Raw genomic sequence first — 18,046 nt, forward strand, 5'->3', positions numbered from 1 at the left:
GTTATGATTGTGGTTTATTGCAGTCTCGGCCATCTTGTCCCATATGTGGGAGTCTTTTCGATGCCAAATCAATTGAAAGTTGTTCTCTGATTCAAACCCAATCGATCAGAGATCAGCTTCTTCAGTGTCTGTCCTGTCTCATGTGCTGGGAGTTGCCATGGATTTTATTTCATTAACTGCACACACTTAATGTGGTTTATTTGAGTCACAGGCCCACTTAGTAATTTTCTGTGACCATTTAAATCTGAAGTACATTTACACACGATACATAATCAAAAAGTTACGTTATGCGTTGCTTCATTAAGTGACCCTCTCATATGACAGTGTGTGCTTTGATTGATTGTTGATGGTAGAACTACAAATACACAGAGGCAAAGTGTTTTTGTGGAATGACTCTTAACTGTACCCATCAGAGAGCCGCCCACGTTTAATCTGACATGTTTGAGGTGAAGCCGGAGGAGACAGAAAAGGGAGAATGTGCACACTGCTTGCTACGTGCACACATCAGACTCCTCAACTTATTCTTCTTCCTAGCACAAATGTAGAAAACACACCATCTGTAAACAGCAAACACTATCCCACAGTCTTTTATTTCACAGGAACATATATTTGCACAGCAGGGCTTACAACTGACAGCATGTAGAGCAACACCCACAGTCCTGAACTCTATACACTGATATGAGGCTGCCAGCGACCTTACAAACATATGAGCTGGATCTCAATCAGCAGGAGTTAAACACTGCTGTAAGGACTGATGTGATCCAATTACATGATAACATTGTAAAAACTGATTAATACACACACTGGTTGTTTGCTGTCTAATCAACCCAGATGAAAAAAGAGGTTTGTTTCTATAGTTCCTCTCACCTAATAATCAACAATACTGTAAAACAGAAGTAACTGAACTTGCTGCTTGAAATTTGAGATAAACAAGGAAAGGATTTGAGATATACATCTGTTTATGTTACAGTATTACAGTGGCTTGTTGGAGAAACAACACCCCCCTTTCTCTTTCCTTGTCACAACCCTGTTTTTGATTGAATGGCTCAGTTTTTAGTGCTCGAACATTTTAGTGATTTAGACACAGTCCTGCACAGGAAATGATAATGAATGATACAGAAAACCAACAGAGAACAATTGCTGATACCTGCTGGGGGGAGTTTTTATGGCTTTGGCACCACCGTCTGGTTGAACAGTACAACCACTTGATAGTTTTGCAGCAAAATCAAAACTACATTAGTTTTTCATTAAAATACTGTTTGTTTGTTTTTTTCATCAAAGCAGTTAAGAAGTCAGATGTTCCAACTGTTTAAACATTTTAATTAAAAATTGACTGTGAATGAAAATACTTTGGTAATAAAATTGTCAAAATATGAACACAATCCACACAAACGGTGCGAGTGAATAGACAAAATCCCTAAAAGCAGTTTGAGCTGCAGGATTTATCTGGAATTAATTATGGGCTTTTTTTTTTCAGCTGTGCAGGGCAGATATAACTGCGAGGCATCAACTTGTCTGTAAACTGACAAACAACACGCAGCGTTGTCCAAAATGGCACATTTCATCAGGTTGTCAGCATGTTGTCTGGCTGGATTCTCAGCTTCTACAAGCATGTTAGCATTTCATTCGTATTGAGATTTGTTTCATTTTTATGACAGCCTGTCTGGGAGCTACACATGATGACACCGTATGTTGTTTGAAGCTGAGAATGTTTATTACATGAGCACTCTGCCTTGTGATGATGGCATGAAGAAAAGTATCAGTCTTCACACAAGTGAAAATATATAAAAAAGTAAATAAATACATATATATATATATATATATATATATATATATATATAGACTGAGTTTATACAGGAAGCATTTCAGCCACATTTTAAACTCGTGTCTCAGAGAAGAGATACATGATGCAAGTTTAATCAAACCAGCTGTCTACACAGTTTCCACATCCAAGTGCAAACCAAACCCATACAATGTAATGATATGATTGTGTTTTGGGTTGTGAGTAATTTCAAGCTACTTTGAAGTGCTCTGAAGCACTGTGACTGAATATCTTCACATAGCTGCTGAGGTTGAGGTGTTGCTTTCTCTTTGTGGCCAACGTAGACAAGGTCATAGGCTTTAAAGAGTGATTCTCACCTACACACACAGACACCGAGGCAGGAAACAGAACTCCTCCTACACCCTGCTGCTCTAAGTGTTAGCAGAACAAATTGGTAAACACCTCACCTCACACAGGTGGCTGAGAAGTTGTCAAACGGCATTTTTCTGCATGAAAACATTTCTGTGTTAGGAAGCCCCTGTGTGTGGGTGCTGCTGCGATATTGAAAGTAGTGTTTTTCATGTTGTATTCAAATAAAGATCCACATATCAACCCCAAGCACAGCCCCTTTTCTCCTCAATGTCAGAACTGTTGAAACAGCTCCCTGCTCTGCGGGGTTCCTTTGTGGAGACACAACTGAGCCAAAGTGAGGGAACACAGGAAAACCTGATATCTATATCAATTTTTACCATAATGCATGAATTTTGCTCAGACCCACAAGTATCAATCTTCAGGTGGTGCTATCACAAAAGTCAGGAGGATTCATCCTCTGGGGACCACGAAAGTCAAAGTAATGGCAATCCATCCATTAGTTATTGAAAATTTTCAGTCTAGACCGAAGTAGTAGAGCGGCCAACAGACTGGTTGACAAATGACAGACTGACAGTCCCATCCGTAGAATATAGCACTCTGGGGGCAAAACATTTCATTTCATTTGAGCCTTCAGCTTCAGTTTTCAGCTTTGCAACGACTGCTACAATTGTTTGCATTGCAGCCTTTAGGTGTGTGCAAGGCTTCATTTGTCTCCAAGCATTATTTCATTTGTTTGCCAATCCTTCAGCTCCTTTCAAATATGTACCTTGCTTTGTTGGTAGATATTTCCCAGTACAGTCTGACCAGGTAGGCAGACCAGAACACTGAACATGACTTCAATCTGAGGAGAAAAGACACAAGGTCAAATAGACAGAGAGCAAACACACCACTTGTTTTGCTGTCTCAGACGAAGAATGAATCTGTCATTTAATTATCATTTAAAAACCACAATCAGCCAATTTTAAGTGATAGAGAAAATTCATGAGCCTAAAAACCTTTTTTTTTTGTTTGTTATTGCCCCATCTATTGTGGGGTGAAAAAATAAATCTTCCCATCCTTTTGCTGCTTAATTGCAACAATAATAATAATATTTGCAAGCATGGAACTTATTGAATCCATTCAGTAAATAAAACAATAAAGTAACAGATGTTAATAAATGAAAACACAATTTATTGCACTAAGCCTATAGGTGGCAGTAGATATTGTAGTTGCCTTAGGGGAAATATGTCTGTTTTCATGCATGGACAGGAATTTCAGAGTTTTGTGAGCAATAAATTCAAAGAAAAACAAAATTTCCATCTACCTACATATTTGGGTAGAGGCCTATAGACTTAGTGTGTTGCATTACTGGTTGTTTGGGGGATTTCACAGTATTCACCAAGGTTAATTTTTTTCCCATCTCAAATTAATTTACAGCAGTGCCACTTCACCCAAATAACCATAAAGTAAGTGAATGAATAACTAAATCAAACAATATTAACTCCCTAAGGGGATAAAAGGGATTAGTTTGTGGTTTGTTTATTAGAAAAACAACACTTCTTTCTAGCAACAGTGCTATCGTTAATCTAGGCATTCCACATCCACAGAACACAATGTGTACAATGTCTCTGGAACTACTTTCTGCAATATAGTCCTTATGAAAAACCACACCAATCACACCCTCCTAACACTCTATTTATTTGTTTTTTTTTCTTCTTCGCAAGAAAAGGTTTGTCATTCAACTAAATTTGTAAAAACGTGTGCTGACCTGAATGGATTCTAGAGATAGTTTTTGACATGATGTAGAAATGAAAACAAGGCAGCACTTTCCAGGATAAGAGAATTTGGTGATGTTGTTTGTGTTATTGCTCTACCAAGCTAAACTTGCTTTTGTCCTGATGGCTTTCTATTCTTCTTGTTCTTTACTCATTTGAATGGACAATTATTTACTCAATCTAACTACCAGTGCAACAGCTATTCTGAACAGGGGTTTACTAAGGTAAACCAAGTCGTAACAGAGGGTGAAATTCCACACATTACAAAGTAGGTTTGATGTTATCATCCCCCTCCAAGGAGGAGGGTGTCGGTTTCCTATTACAACTGGCTTCACACGCAACCGGTCTCTTTACAGTGGTTGTAGGTATACGTTTGCGTGTGAGTACAAGGGAGGGGGGTTAAAAAGAGGGCGCATGCAACAGCCCTTTGCACGCATGTGTCCTTTTTCCAGGCGTAAGAGGGAAGGACAAGCCAAGATAAACAGAGAAGACTTTGCACAAATCAGTAGGCAGTACAAGCTGCAAACATGCATGGCCACCATGACTTGCAGATCTTACCGACCGAGTTCATTGCTGAAGATAATAGATAAGAATACAAACAGAAATTAATGCGAGTAAAATTGCCTTTCATACAAAAATAAGTATGATGAATTAATTTTTACTGTTGGTATCACACAAGACACTAAACCCCTCTGGTTTCATTTTTCAATGTTGGATAAACATAATGTATTCATGAAATGTGAGAACTGTACTATGTGAATGTACATGTTTGAAGTGTAAATGATTACACTCAGACACGACAGGGAAGACTAGCGTGAGAAAGACAAAGAGAATGATTAACTGGAGACGAACTTTGAATGCTAGACTTTCACCACAAAATCCACTGGGAATCTCTGCTCTCTCCGACTTCCCTGGTTATATAATCGCCCGCCTGCAAATGCAGCCTGAACTTCCTGCAGAACTTAAACACACACACACACACACGCGCGCACACATTAAGGCACCTCTTAAAAACAGGCAGCATTAGCTCTGACAACAAGTCAGCTTTCACAACAGAGTGTAGGCAATGAGCAGCGGGGTGTGGTTTCCTGCACTGGGGCTGGTGGCCTGGATGTGCTGCCTCAGTCTGGGGCCCGTTCAGGGGGGGAAGGTGCTGGTTATGCCTGTGGATGGGAGCCACTGGCTTAGCATGAAGATACTGGTTAAGGAGCTCACCCGCAGGGGCCATGAGGTCTTGGTCCTGGTGCCTGAAACCAGCCTGTTAATCCAAGGCTCAGAGAGCTACAAGACTGAGATCTACCAAGTGTCATACACCAAATCTGAACTGGATGGAACTTTCAACCAGCTGAAGGATGGAGTGTTCCTCAAGCCACCAGGAATTTCAGATTTGTTTGTCAATGTGGAACGTTTGGTTAACTTTACTTCATTGCAGGTGAAAGGTTGCGAGAGTTTGCTTAACAACCAGCCTCTTATGAGACAACTGAGGGAAGGGGGCTTCGAACTTGTGCTAACAGACCCCTTCCTTCCCTGCGGCTCCATCCTGGCTCGTGACTTCTCCATTCCAGCTGTTTATTTCCTGCGGGGACTTCCATGTCAGCTGGATGTGAAGGCTAACCAGTGCCCCTCTCCTCCTTCCTATGTTCCTGTGTTCTTCTCTGATAATACAGACACTATGACTTTCCTACAGAGAGTAAAAAACATGGGCATGTCTTTTGTTGAGTCTTACTTATGCAAAGTAATCTATGGTCACTTTGACGATCTGGTCAGCAGGTACTTTGAAGACAGCATGACCTACAAGGATCTTCTTAGTCATGGTGCTATCTGGCTTCTCAGATATGATTTTACTTTTGAATGGCCCAGACCCGTCATGCCAAACGTGGTTTTTATTGGAGGTATCAACTGTGCAAAGAAAGCTCCTCTGCCAGCGGTGAGTAAGTAAAGAATATATACCAGAGTAAATAAGCATGCCTAACATCTGGATTCACTTATGGCCAATCACATATACATGCTTTGTGTTGAGTTGAGCTGAAGCAACCCCCTTAATCTTTGATGTAATGAAAATCACACTGAAAACCAATTAATAGTCATGTTATGAAGAATAATCCTCCAATTCAGCAGCTCTAGAAAGCATTACAGTCCCTATTGGCTCATTGTTTTTGCTTGCACAGCGTGCAAAGTCTGACCTCATCATCCCTGTTTTCAGCTGCAACAGGTAACTATTTTCAGCAAAAAAAAATTCTCCCACATTCAAAATTGGCTACTAATTAATGACAATAGCGGAGCATCTATCAGCTAAAGAGGTAGATATGTTTCACTGAAGTTGACTGAGACCAAAAACACAGCTAAAAGGAAAATCAGACTTGGATTCACCCAGTAGCCATTACTGATAATGAGTGCTAATGTTGCTGCATGTCTGCCTGGTGAATAGAAAAGTTTGCTAATATGTTGGACAAAGGTGACGATATGTCCATTAAATGTGTCATGTAGCTTGTTTTCAATTTCATCTGACCCCATGTGGCCAAAAATAAATAAATAAATAAATAAAAGAATGAATTGATAAAGGTTTAAATCTTAAATGGTGTTCAATATCATTGTCCGTGGCTTAAAAAATACTTGAGTTGCTATGTTTTTCTTGTATCTTATATCTGCCTGCAGTATGTTTTGAACCAGTCAGCATCTGTTCTGATCACATTAGATTTATATGGTCTTTATTTTGGGAACCTGCAAAATATTGCAGTAATTATTTTGTATGAAAGTAAGTTTCAAACGGAATATGGAGATACAAATGTTTCAAAAAAAATCTTAAGAACAAAACACTGGTGCTTAGATTATTATAAAGATTGCTAATCAAGGTTTACCAATCATTGGCTCATAACATTTGTTAAAGAATGCGTTTGTCTGCTCTTCCGGGAGGTTCAGTGTGTGAAATCTGAGCCAGGGAAAGCTGGTGTCTGGACTATGGCCAGTGTAATCTAAGGAAATAAGAAGGAGAGAAGGGCCCTACTTAGTTGGTATCTAACTACTCTACAAATGCAAAATATTTGTTGATATAAGCACAAATAAAATTCTAATCAAATGAATTCCATTCTGTAAATTTGAAAATAATATAGGACAGCAGATCAGAAAAGTTATATAATGGCAACACCTTACAGTAAAAAAGCTTTTGCACATTGGTCTTTGGCCAATAGATGTTATTTTAGACACACCCATACACTCTACAAACTTCTTTTTTTTTTCTTGCAAATTTCTTGAGGTCATTTTTGTGTCTTCTCTAAAATCCCTACAGGACCTGGCGGAGTTTGTGGATGGCTCAGGAGACGACGGATTTATTGTCTTTACCCTGGGCTCAATGGTGTCCAACATGCCTGAGGAGAAGGCTAAACACTTCTTTGATGCTTTTCGTCAAATTCCTCAAAGGGTAACTATTCATTCCCTTCAGATAAAACATTAGTATAATCTAAATTTCTAACTAAGCATGGCAAACAGTTACACATGAGATTACAAAGAAATTCACACTCAGCATATATGCTTAAACCCTAATCAGTTGGAACCATAGGACTTTGCCCTCTGCATTGCCTTGTTTTGAACAATGCCGTTTTATTATATCATTATAACAAATTGTTTACACAACACACATTAAAAACAAAGAGGTATTTTCTATGTTTCAGGTTGTCTGGAGGTACACTGGAGTCACACCTGAGCATGTACCTAAGAACGTCAGGCTTATGAAGTGGCTACCTCAGAACGATCTGCTAGGTGTGTTTAGTTTTATCCAGATTTGTGGTGCTGCTATCATGTCATGAATTATACTATTGAAATTTAAAAAAAAATGGTTTGAGTTATTTCAAAACTGTTAAATTGCCAAACAGTAAATGTAATGAATGAAATCATTTCCAGAGGTGACTTTTCTTCAAATGCTAACCCACTGTTATGGGTGCTACTCTATGCTTTTATGTCAATTTCAAGATAACGTTCAATAATTTTGACAGTGATTGTATTGTATTACAACTGTTGCATTTTTCTTGAACTCTAATCTAACTTTTCCTCCCCTTTCAGCCCATCCCAAGGCTAAAGTTTTCATCACTCATGGAGGTACCCATGGTATCTATGAGGGTATCTGTAATGCTGTACCCATGTTGATGTTTCCACTGTTTGGGGACCAGGGAGACAATGTACATCGCATGGTGGTCCGTGGTGTCGCAGAGAAACTCAGTATATATGATGTGACGACTGAAAAAATATTGGCTGCACTGAATAATATCATCCATGATAAGAGGTAAGACAACTAGATGTTCATTAAAGAGAACAGTCCCCCAGTTGATTATGGAAATCATAAAATTCACCATTAAAGAAAAAGTTACTATTAAGGCAGGTAAAATGAAAAATCACTAATAAGTGACAAAAACTGGAAAAATAAATATAATGATGTTTGTTATTATTTGTTAAAGAATGTCTGTCTACATATTTATTAACCCAACAGGCTGTTTTTCATGTCCAAACCGACCTGAGTCTGACACACTTTGTGTAAGCTGAAGCCCTGAGTTTGTGTTACCCTGTCACGCTTTTGTTGTTACCATGGTCTTGGTCGTGTCTCAATTTGCCTGTTTACCCTAATAACACATGTGTCAGCGCCTTTTAAATGAATGTCAAAAGCCCCACCCAAACCCAAACATCATTTCTAAATTTTTGTCCGAAACCAACCCAACCCCAGTCCCGGTGGGTCCGGTCCGGCTAGGATTCAGAGTGCAGCTTAGAACTTCATTATTCTTATTAGTTCATGGAGTTTGGTGACCTCCCAGCACAGCTCCACCCAGCATCAACCTGAGCAGAGGTAAAGCATAAATATGTGAAAAGACCTGTGAGGGTGTGAGCTTAAAAACCTAGTTATAAAAACCTTAAAAATAATAATAATATATTAATAAGTGATCAAACCAGTGATCATACTATTGACTTTTTACCTCTACTCCTCCCCAGTTACAAAGAGAAAATAGTGGAGCTGTCTCATATTCACCTGGACCGTCCCATTGAGCCTCTGGATCTGGCTGTTTTCTGGACCGAGTTCACCATGAGACACAAAGGAGCTACACACCTGAGAGTGGCTGCACATGAGTTGAACTGGATTCAGTACCACAGCCTGGATGTCATCTGCTTTTTTGTTATAATTCTCCTAACTGTTCTGTGGGTGACACTGAAATGCTGCTTGTTCTGCACCCGCAAGTGTTGCAGAAAGGGAACTGCGAAGAGAAAATCAGATTAATGTTTCTAATGCATTAAGGTTTATAAATTCTGTGATGAAGTGAATAGTGGAGGTTGAAACACTGCAGTGAGATTTCACACTGATGTAATGTATGTGTGTGTGTAATGTGTGTATATATGTGTGTTTGTAAAATCTCAGCCAAAGTGCCATCACTACATTGTCTTATACATTCACAGCATGATGCTGTCAATGATTGACTGAAGCCATCATTTGGAAAACAAACTTCCAACCAAATAAACTGTTTTAATTACTTGGTCATGGACTTGGAATATTATAGGTAATTGCTATATTTCTTATGGACAACACATGGTCTGATACATTATTCTTTTCCTGTAACAAAGCACTTCAGCCAATGCAATAGACCCTTTCACAGCCATATTAGAGCTCCACAGCTCATGGCACAATATCCTAAGAACAGCTAATAGCATTTTTGAACTTAAATCATTAATGTTGGTGTCTCACTTGTTGCAAAGACACTATGCATATCTGCTTTTAACTTGCACCTTACCATTTAAATACAAATAGCTTAACTTTAACTTCATTTAAATGCTCAACTATGTAACAACTAGCTAACACAGGTTGCTATGAGTTGGCTGTCAGCCCTAGCTGTGTAGATCATCAAACAGTTTGATATCTTGCCCTTGAATAATGGTTATTGAAGACACTCTTCACTTTTTTCAACCTCCTATAATGAAATAAAAAAAATGTATTGTAGCTTCCGTTCTACCTTCTACCCTAAGTTCCGCCTTAGTGAGGGAGGAGGAAATTATGTCATCTTGGCTCTTACTTGGTTTGTATTCCCTTCAGTAAAACTTAACCTGCACTCCAGGTTGCTAGAAAACTATAAAAATCTCACTGTTAAATGCACCGTCAGACTGCATGAAGACACATGAAAAAATGTGTCCGTAAGTTTTTCATCGTACATCAGAAATGATTATTGCTGAATGGGTGAAAATAGTGTGCAACCCAAAGTGAAATGCACTAGTCTCACTTTGAATAGTGCTCTCCTCTTACTAACTAGTGAATTCATGCCCAGCAGTGTCTGTTAATCTGTGTTATGCACATGCAATAGCAGCTGCAGCTTTTGCTGTGTTGGTTAACCTCTCCGCCTGCTTTGCAGAGGTTGGGGTCATGCTGGTAGTAACCTCATAGTTGTAGTAGTTTAATGCAAACACTTTCGGTTCTTAAGGAGGCTATTTGTGTGCAAGGTGTTAGCCTGTAAGATTTGGCACGATATAAATAAATTTGAATTGAACTTCTGTGTAGAATTTGCATTGTACATACTGCACAGGTGGCCACTGAAAAGACAGTAGTGATTTTAAAAGTTGCTGTAAATATAAGCTGGATTTCTCACCTGTTTCATTATACATTTAAATATCCTAAATCTTTCCTTTTTACCATTTGACTGAGCTACATTTATGCATTCAGTTACAAGCCTGCAGGGACAATGTAGCACCAATATGGAACTTCTTACTAACCTTGCTAGTATGCTTTCTAAGTAATGACTACTACTGGTAAAATTGGTCAAAAGTGAGTTTATATAATTCACGTCAGTTGTATTAACTTCTTCTTTTGACTCAGTGACTTTCCATCATGCCACTTGTACCTGGTAACAGAGATCTCAACACAGACCACTGCAAGGTTTAACCGTCCTCATAAACAATGATAAGATGCACATATGAGGACTAGATGAATCAACTTCTTGAGTGGATCTTATGCACACTAAAATGATTCCATCTTGTGGACAGTAGAAATAATAGACTATACTGTATGAGGCTTCTCAGCTTGCTAATAAAACCATTTCTGCTGTTTTTTGTTCTTATGTTTGATAACTTGAAAGTTGGGATAGTTTATCAAAAAAACATTGTGTGTGGCCTAGTATTTTGAGGCATGTAGTATCCCCAGTAGAATTTTGTTTTCACTAAATGCTTACTTATTAGTTGTGGAAGGTTTAAAAAAAACATTAAATTTGAAGAATAAATATTAATGGCTTAAATGGACTTTTAATCTACCCCCAGTCTCTGAGGAAAACTTAGTCCTACAAACACCTCCAGCAGACGAGTCTTTAGCTTATCAGAGTGGGTATAGTGCTTAAAAATAATCAGTGTGTTTTCAGTCTGGATTTACAGCCTGGATTTAAAAACTATACTTGACCACTAAATTAAAATGCTAAGATGCAAGTCTGTCTTTTGAAAAACAATCAAATTTTTTGTCAGGCAAAAATCGGGACGGATAGAAATTAGAACATTATTTGTGTGTGTAGTTCAGTGCTCAACAGTTGAATTCCTTTGTTCTCATTGCGGTTAATGTGGCCCTGACACAGTTTCCATTTGACAATTTATCTTTTTTTTTTTTCTTTTTTTTTTTACCTTATTTACCTTAACTCCCTTGCTTTAGAGTAAATGTATTCAACAGAGAATAAAATTGATCAATCATGAGAGTAAAAACTATGGACTTTTTTATGTAGTAGAAAACAGTCAGGACTTGAACCTCTAATCACAAATCTGACTTTTTGGTTTTTTTTGTTTTGTTTTTTTCTATTAATACGATCATTCCCAACATAACAGCACAATGAGACATATAGTGTATAAAACAGTTCATGATTATTATGATGATTATTATTATTCATGCAAATGGCACATTGACAGTTTTATCTGGTTTTGTGATGGGGTCTCACATATTTGCTGCAGAGAGCAAGATAATTTTGACACCTGCCCACACAGTTTCCGTTGTGGGAGCTGGAGGGTTGACTACAAAAAGTAGAAGGGGGATGCACAGCCCACCAGACTCTTCATCTTTTACCTCTGTACAACGACCATGATGCGCCTAGTCTGGATTATATTTGTCTTTCAGCTGTTCTCCATAAATGGTAAAATTTCCTTTCATTTCCTTTCAAAATTATAACTGGAAGAAATGACTATAAATAATTTTAAAATAATAGTAGTTTTTATTTTTTTGACAAGTGTGTATTAATTTACCTTCTCTCCTCATGTAAGGGGCCACTGAGAGTGGCATAGTAGGTGGTAAGGTTTCAAAGCCTCATTCCAGACCCTACATGGCATCACTCCAGATTCAGGGACAACACACCTGTGGTGGGATACTTATTCGGGAGGACTTTGTTCTAACTGTGGCACACTGCAAGAGGTGAGTTCATTTTATATCAGTTCAAAATCATAGAACTAATTAATTATTTACAGCTCATGTGTTATTCAAATAACAAATTATTTGTCATTTACAAAGGATTTGTTGATAATTACCTCTAATAGCGTTTAATCATTTGAAAAAAGATTAATGTTGAATCAATAATATATCAAGATATGACATATACTGTATGTAAATGTGTATAAGGCTGAATGGTATTTGCTTTCTCTATGGTAATTTGTATTTCAAGCATAGTTATACTAGACTTTTTCATCAATGTTTTTAAAGTATAACTAAATATTTTTATATTATTTATTCCTTGGTTTTTCAGTCCTCTACCGATGACAGTGGTGTTAGGGGCACATAACATAAGCAAGACAGAAAAAAGTCAGCAATGGATCCAAGTGGCTGATTACTATCCACATCCACAATATGATGAACATGATTATGACATTATGCTACTTAAGGTAAAGTAAAAATGTATAAAAGTCCATATCAAACCTGAGCTTATAACTGAAATCAGTATTTTGTACAATGTAGTTGATGCTATTATTTCAGTTTCATTTCATTGTGTGGAGCTGAAGATGCAATGTGTGATCTCACACATTTGCACTGAAGCAGGTGAAGATGTGGGGGATGAATTGTTTTACATAAAAACTAAATGTTGCTTTAAGATGGCATAAGACACACACACTGTCATGTCTGACAGATGGGTAAACTGATTCATGAAATACACTGGAAAATAACAAATGAGGTAAATATAATTGCTTTGATATCCAGTTCTACTCTGTTCTCTTTCACAGTTAAAAAACAATGCCACACTGAACAAGTATGTGAAGGCCATCGGATTACCTAAGAAAAATGGGAAAATCCCCGCCAATGTTAAATGTGTCGTTGCTGGCTGGGGCAGAATAGGAGCCAAGAAGCCTCCCTCAGACGTACTGAAAGAAGCCACTGAGAAGATTCAATTCAGCCATGAGTGCAAAAATATATGGCAAAAATACTTCAACACTGAACACATGATATGCACCAAGTTCGACAAAAAGAAGGGAGGAATTTGCCAGGTAATAAAACAGTATTTGAAGCAGACCAGCAAATAAGCAACCAACCATTAAATACAACAAAATACACCAATAATGCTGCTCACAATATACGATTTCACAAACTCTCTTCTTTTATTCATTAAAAACAAATGCAATCTTTCCACAGACAAATAAATCAAGTTTTTCTGTTGCCTTTTTCTTAGGGTGATTCCGGCGGACCACTTATCTGCAACAGCAAGCCTCAGGGTCTAACAGCTCTTACTCTGCAAGATGATTGTAATAATCCCAAGTATCCCCATATCTTCACTAAATTACATTTCTTTCTTCCCTGGATTAAGAAAATCATGCAAGCATAGTGGAATGTTACATGAGCCAATAAGCTTCATTTCTTACATTTTCTTACAAAAGTCTTGTGCAAGTTTTGTCAACTATATCAACATTTGCTTAAAACTAAAAATTCTATCTTTTACGGCATAGGTTTGAGTCTTCATAGAATACCGGTGGACAGAGGGGGGACAGATAGTGAGTGTGATGGTTGTGGTGTGAAAGCCCAGGCACATTAAGACCAAACCCCAGACCACGGCTGTAGCTCGTGGCTCGTGGCTCGTCAGTCATAGTGCAAACTTTTGAAGTTGAACCGTTTTCTGTCTGTGAAACCCGTCATCTGCAAAGAGAAAGGGAAAGAAATGTGCTGTTTTACAGGAATTGCTTCCCTTAGAATCACACTTTATTCCTCATCACTCACAAATGAATTCTGATTTTTGCTTGTAAATTAGATAATTGTGACATTCTGGTTTGTTGATCTTATTTTCATAACAGAAATAAAGCCTGGAAATGTGATACTCACCTGACTTGGATCTCTTGTGAAATATCTCTTCTCTATTACCTGTTAAGAGATTGTTTAAGATGTGAGTCTAACTTGATACAAAACTACATTAGCACATTGTTTGAAAAAGATTCCCACTTGATTTTACAAATTAGGTACAATCGTACACAGCAGTCCAGGAAATTAACGAGAACCCTTAAATGGTTATTAAGATGTCACTATGCTAAACTTTAAAATTAGGCCTACATAGTTGTTAAGTTTGGAATGTTGTACATTGCAATATTCACACTGACATTCAATTCACCAACAAAAAATATTGTTCACACACTTCCCTAAATATAACACTATAATTTGAACAATGCATTAACATCAAATTATTGTGAATTAAATAATTACTGCAATTGTCAGTTGCTATTCATAGATCAAGTGAAGCCAAATTACTTTCATGTACATGGTAAAAATCTGATGGTTTATGCTCCCCTCCCTTAATCCACACCTGTACATACAGTATTTATTGTAAAGACAATCTCTACAGAAACAGAAAATAACTGCATGTCACATTACTTTGGGCTTCTCACCTTGTCAAAGAATCTGCTAAGCTTCACTGCATTTGATGTACCTGCAGCAAGGTATCTCGGGTTAGTGCAGTCCTGAGAAAACAAAACAGCACATCAACCTCTTTTCTTTCTCAGGTGACACCTTACAGCTTTATGTGTAGAATGTGTAAATGATCAAAGCTTCTCTCAAATTGTTCTGAAGGCATGTTTTTGTTGCAGAAACATTTCTCAACATTTGTGACGAAAATGTGGCATACATTGCTGTCTCCGATGGTGTCTTCTTTAAAAATACCACTAGGTGTCACCAGTGTAAAGGATTTTCAGATTATACAAGGGGCTACAGTGTTACTATAGGTGTCTTTGATTTTCTATTTTTGTGACCAATTATAACACAGAGATTTGATTCACTGTCAGGTGACAAGCCCAAGAAGAAACTTTTTTTGCTGCACAGATGAGCTGCCACATTGTGTCACAAGCACATTAACACAAAAATAACCACCATTCTCATAACTTCATCTGTCTTCTATCCTTGACGCTTGTATGAATAGGAAAACTTTAAAAAGTACAGCAGATAAGGCTTCTTCCAGCGTATTTATAAGACATATTGATATACTGTTTTTACGACAATGCCATGTTGGGTCTTGAATTTCAGAGAAGTAATTGCTGAGTCAATAAAAACTATTTGATTATGCATCTGACACTGCAATCATTCAAACAATGACTTCACCAGTTGACCAGCAGGACGTCCACTGTGGGGAGAAGGAAAAAGAGCTTTGTGCTCTCTTTTGTGAACCAGATGCCAAATACCACTCAAGCATTGCAACTATATTTCTAATGGTCTTGTTACATTTCTGTAACAGAGACCATTGAATGCCAGAAATCTGTTTTAACACACAGATGAAGCCAGCATTACTACAGATTCCAAGATTGAAAGGGCCTTAGGTGAGAGTTTGAAGGAATGAAAAAGTTAACCTACAAGATTGATCTCCTCTGCATTGAAGTCTTCAGACAGGAAGGCTGTTCGGGTGAGGACTTCATTTCGTTTGTTCTCTGGGATCTGGTCGAACTTGGTACCAATTAGCAGCAAAGGCACCGGGTTCTCAGCAAACTGCTCTCTATCATAGTCACTGCAGGGAGAAAAAAACATGACTGAACTCCCCATTAACCAATATTTTGAGTCATTTATCAGCAAATTCATTTCTAGGAACTGTGTTAGTGTGTATAATTTTTCCATCCTTAGAAACAATACCAAAAACCAACATCTACTTACCCGTTTGAGACAATGACTCCTGTTGGAGAGGAATCCTTGTTCAAAGCTTCTAGTGACCAGCGGTAAAGATTCTGAGAGGATTTCTTGTTTGTCAAATCATGTACCAATATAATTCCTAAAATAATACAGAAAATGACAGAACATACCTGAATAACATGCCTTATGATTTCACATTTGTTTAAATAATGATATGAAATGACTATTTACCATTAACTGAATTGTAGAAGACCGCTCTGGTGCTTTTGACACTGCTGGCACTGCCCACAGATCCTCCTACATCCCAGAGTTCAATGTAGTAGGTTTTCTCCTCTGGGGTTCCCTCCTTATAGTCTTGAACCTGTAGTTGAATGACTATTTCAATCCTTCAGTCATTTTAACCTCTAAAAGATCTGCAACATGTAAGTGCTCTACTCATTTTTATCTAATATAAATGTGTTGAATCATATGACATTAAGTATATATTGTCAAGTCAGTGTAATAAGTGTCTGATATTACTATGTTTATTACTTAAACTAAGTATGGCTCCAACATTTTCAAACTTGAAACAAAATTGTTATTTAAAAGATTGTTGTATAAAGCATATTTAGTTTATCTGAAGCTAATTTAATCGCAATTAAATTTTGTAAATTAGGAGGTGTGCAGCCTGCTTACCCTTACATCCACAGAGCAACCAACAGTCCATGATGGATTACCTAAAACCTGATTTTGACATAAAAGATGGACCAAGGAAGATTTGCCCACCCCTGGAAAAAAAACAAGAAATATGGGTAGACGATTGACAATTCTTGTGGGATTAATATATACTCACACAAGGACTCATAGGTAACAAGGGCACACATTATATCTACGTCACAAGTATAGACATACACTGTGCAATACACTGATATAAATAATTATAATCTTTTGTGTCTTTATTGAACACACCTATTAAACATTAGATTAAATAACTGATCGAACCTCCTTTGGCAACAATAACCCTAAACAAGCTCTTCCAGTAGCTGCTGATCAGACCTGCACAATATTCAGGGGGAATTTTGGACCATTCTTCCAACAAAACTGTATTCATGAGAACGGCTCTGCTGCATGTTTCCCCCAATATATATATATATACATATATATATATATATATATCTAAACTGAAAACACTCTGTAACCCTTACAGCTTTAAGCAAATCAAAGGTCAATCTTGATCAACTCCAATCTGTATTAATTGATTGGACTCCAGGTTTGATATCTCTTGACCACACTTTTGTCCATGTCATTTGCTGAGGAGTCACATACTTTTTCCAAACTACATTGTGAATATTTGAATGATAAGGACAAGAACAATTAGTTAATAGTTAAAATAACACTCATTATTGATTTTTGTTCATTATTGTAACTTAGATGAAGATCTGACCATATTTGAAGATAAATTTATACATAAATGAAGACAATTCCAAAGGGTTCCTTACTTTCTCTTGCCACTGTATAAAATGATAATAAGCCTTCATTGAAATAAACATGCCAGTGTAACTTATGCTTGGTTTCCATCAAAACACATACATTGCAGAACATCCGTAAATATCTTAAATTAGCTGTTCAGTGTCAGTCTTTAATTCGGCTGACATGTTTCTAGAAAATTTCAAATTTAGGTGTTCATTCGTCTTATACTAAGGCGTCTTCTTAAGGGAAGAAGCAAAACTTAAGTCAGCAGTGACCGGTGTTAAACTATAACAGGTGCAATGATTGCACCTATAACTTATCAGTAGACATGACAGTTATGTTGCGTAAGGTATGCAGGTTTACAAGAGTCACTGAAACAGACTACTGATAACAGTTTAGGTTCCTCAATTAAAGATTAAAGGGGTTGAAACCCGGGCAAAATTCATCCATACCAAAGAAATGTTTTAATAAAATTAGCAAATATCTTTATATAAAGAGTATGAACTACGAAAATGTCACTTAACTTACCGGAATCCCCTAAAACTAATACTTTTACTCTGTCAAGAGAAGCCATTTTTGGTGACAGCAGCGTCCCGGAAGAAAACAATGTAAATCCCGCCTTCAACGTCTAATCTGATT

The 18,046-nt window shown here is 37.4% G+C and overlaps 3 protein-coding genes across 4 annotated transcripts; 2 read left to right on the top strand and 1 right to left on the bottom strand.

Annotated features, from left to right (window-relative positions):
• Positions 1-4,830: 4,830 nt before the first annotated feature.
• Positions 4,831-9,395, top strand: LOC111668760 (UDP-glucuronosyltransferase-like). The gene is made up of 5 exons (XM_023424884.2): positions 4,831-5,815; positions 7,175-7,306; positions 7,557-7,644; positions 7,945-8,164; positions 8,863-9,395. The coding sequence occupies exons 1-5, from the start codon at positions 4,955-4,957 to the stop codon at positions 9,143-9,145; spliced, it is 1,584 nt and encodes a 527-aa protein (XP_023280652.1). The 5' UTR covers positions 4,831-4,954; the 3' UTR covers positions 9,146-9,395.
• Positions 9,396-11,856: 2,461 nt separating this feature from the next.
• On the top strand, positions 11,857-14,180 carry LOC111668761 (granzyme B-like). The gene is made up of 5 exons (XM_023424886.2): positions 11,857-12,014; positions 12,142-12,289; positions 12,618-12,753; positions 13,090-13,350; positions 13,533-14,180. Exons 1-5 carry the CDS (start codon positions 11,963-11,965, stop codon positions 13,683-13,685), a joined length of 750 nt encoding a protein of 249 aa, XP_023280654.1. The 5' UTR covers positions 11,857-11,962; the 3' UTR covers positions 13,686-14,180.
• Positions 13,438-18,020, bottom strand: rabl3 (RAB, member of RAS oncogene family-like 3). Of its 2 annotated transcripts, XM_023424887.2 has the most exons (8): positions 17,936-18,020; positions 16,634-16,725; positions 16,190-16,319; positions 15,983-16,097; positions 15,689-15,839; positions 14,734-14,805; positions 14,177-14,215; positions 13,438-13,993 (listed from the first exon to the last, which is right to left on the bottom strand). In XM_023424887.2, the coding sequence occupies exons 1-8, from the start codon at positions 17,979-17,981 to the stop codon at positions 13,937-13,939; spliced, it is 702 nt and encodes a 233-aa protein (XP_023280655.1). In that variant the 5' UTR covers positions 17,982-18,020; the 3' UTR covers positions 13,438-13,936. The 2 variants fall into 2 exon arrangements, with proteins under 2 accessions (XP_023280655.1, XP_087035066.1); XM_087178940.1 differs by lacking the exon at positions 14,734-14,805.
• Between the last annotated feature and the right edge of the window lie 26 nt (positions 18,021-18,046).

This window comes from Seriola lalandi, unplaced genomic scaffold, assembly GCF_002814215.2.
Source record: "Seriola lalandi dorsalis isolate HSWRI2012SDOR001 ecotype SW California unplaced genomic scaffold, Sedor1 jcf7180002054758, whole genome shotgun sequence".
Classification (NCBI taxonomy): domain Eukaryota; kingdom Metazoa; phylum Chordata; class Actinopteri; order Carangiformes; family Carangidae; genus Seriola; species Seriola lalandi.

Bases quoted from the DNA above. Each gene is read 5' to 3' on its own strand.
- rabl3 (XM_023424887.2), bottom strand. From the start codon at position 17,981: ATGGCTTCTCTTGACAGAGTAAAAGTATTAGTTTTAGGGGATTCCG. The intron at 15,840-15,982 runs GTAAGTAGATGT...TTCTCCCTGCAG, and splicing joins GGAGTCATTGTCTCAAACGG to TGACTATGATAGAGAGCAGT. The intron at 14,216-14,733 runs GTGAGAAGCCCA...ATCTCTTAACAG, and splicing joins TTAGCAGATTCTTTGACAAG to GTAATAGAGAAGAGATATTT.
- LOC111668761 (XM_023424886.2), top strand. From the start codon at position 11,963: ATGATGCGCCTAGTCTGGATTATATTTGTCTTTCAGCTGTTCTCCATA. The intron at 12,015-12,141 runs GTAAAATTTCCT...TCCTCATGTAAG, and splicing joins TCAGCTGTTCTCCATAAATG to GGGCCACTGAGAGTGGCATA. The intron at 12,290-12,617 runs GTGAGTTCATTT...TTGGTTTTTCAG, and splicing joins ACTGTGGCACACTGCAAGAG to TCCTCTACCGATGACAGTGG.
- LOC111668760 (XM_023424884.2), top strand. From the start codon at position 4,955: ATGAGCAGCGGGGTGTGGTTTCCTGCACTGGGGCTGGTGGCCTGGATG. The intron at 7,307-7,556 runs GTAACTATTCAT...TCTATGTTTCAG, and splicing joins TTCGTCAAATTCCTCAAAGG to GTTGTCTGGAGGTACACTGG. The intron at 7,645-7,944 runs GTGTGTTTAGTT...CTCCCCTTTCAG, and splicing joins ACCTCAGAACGATCTGCTAG to CCCATCCCAAGGCTAAAGTT.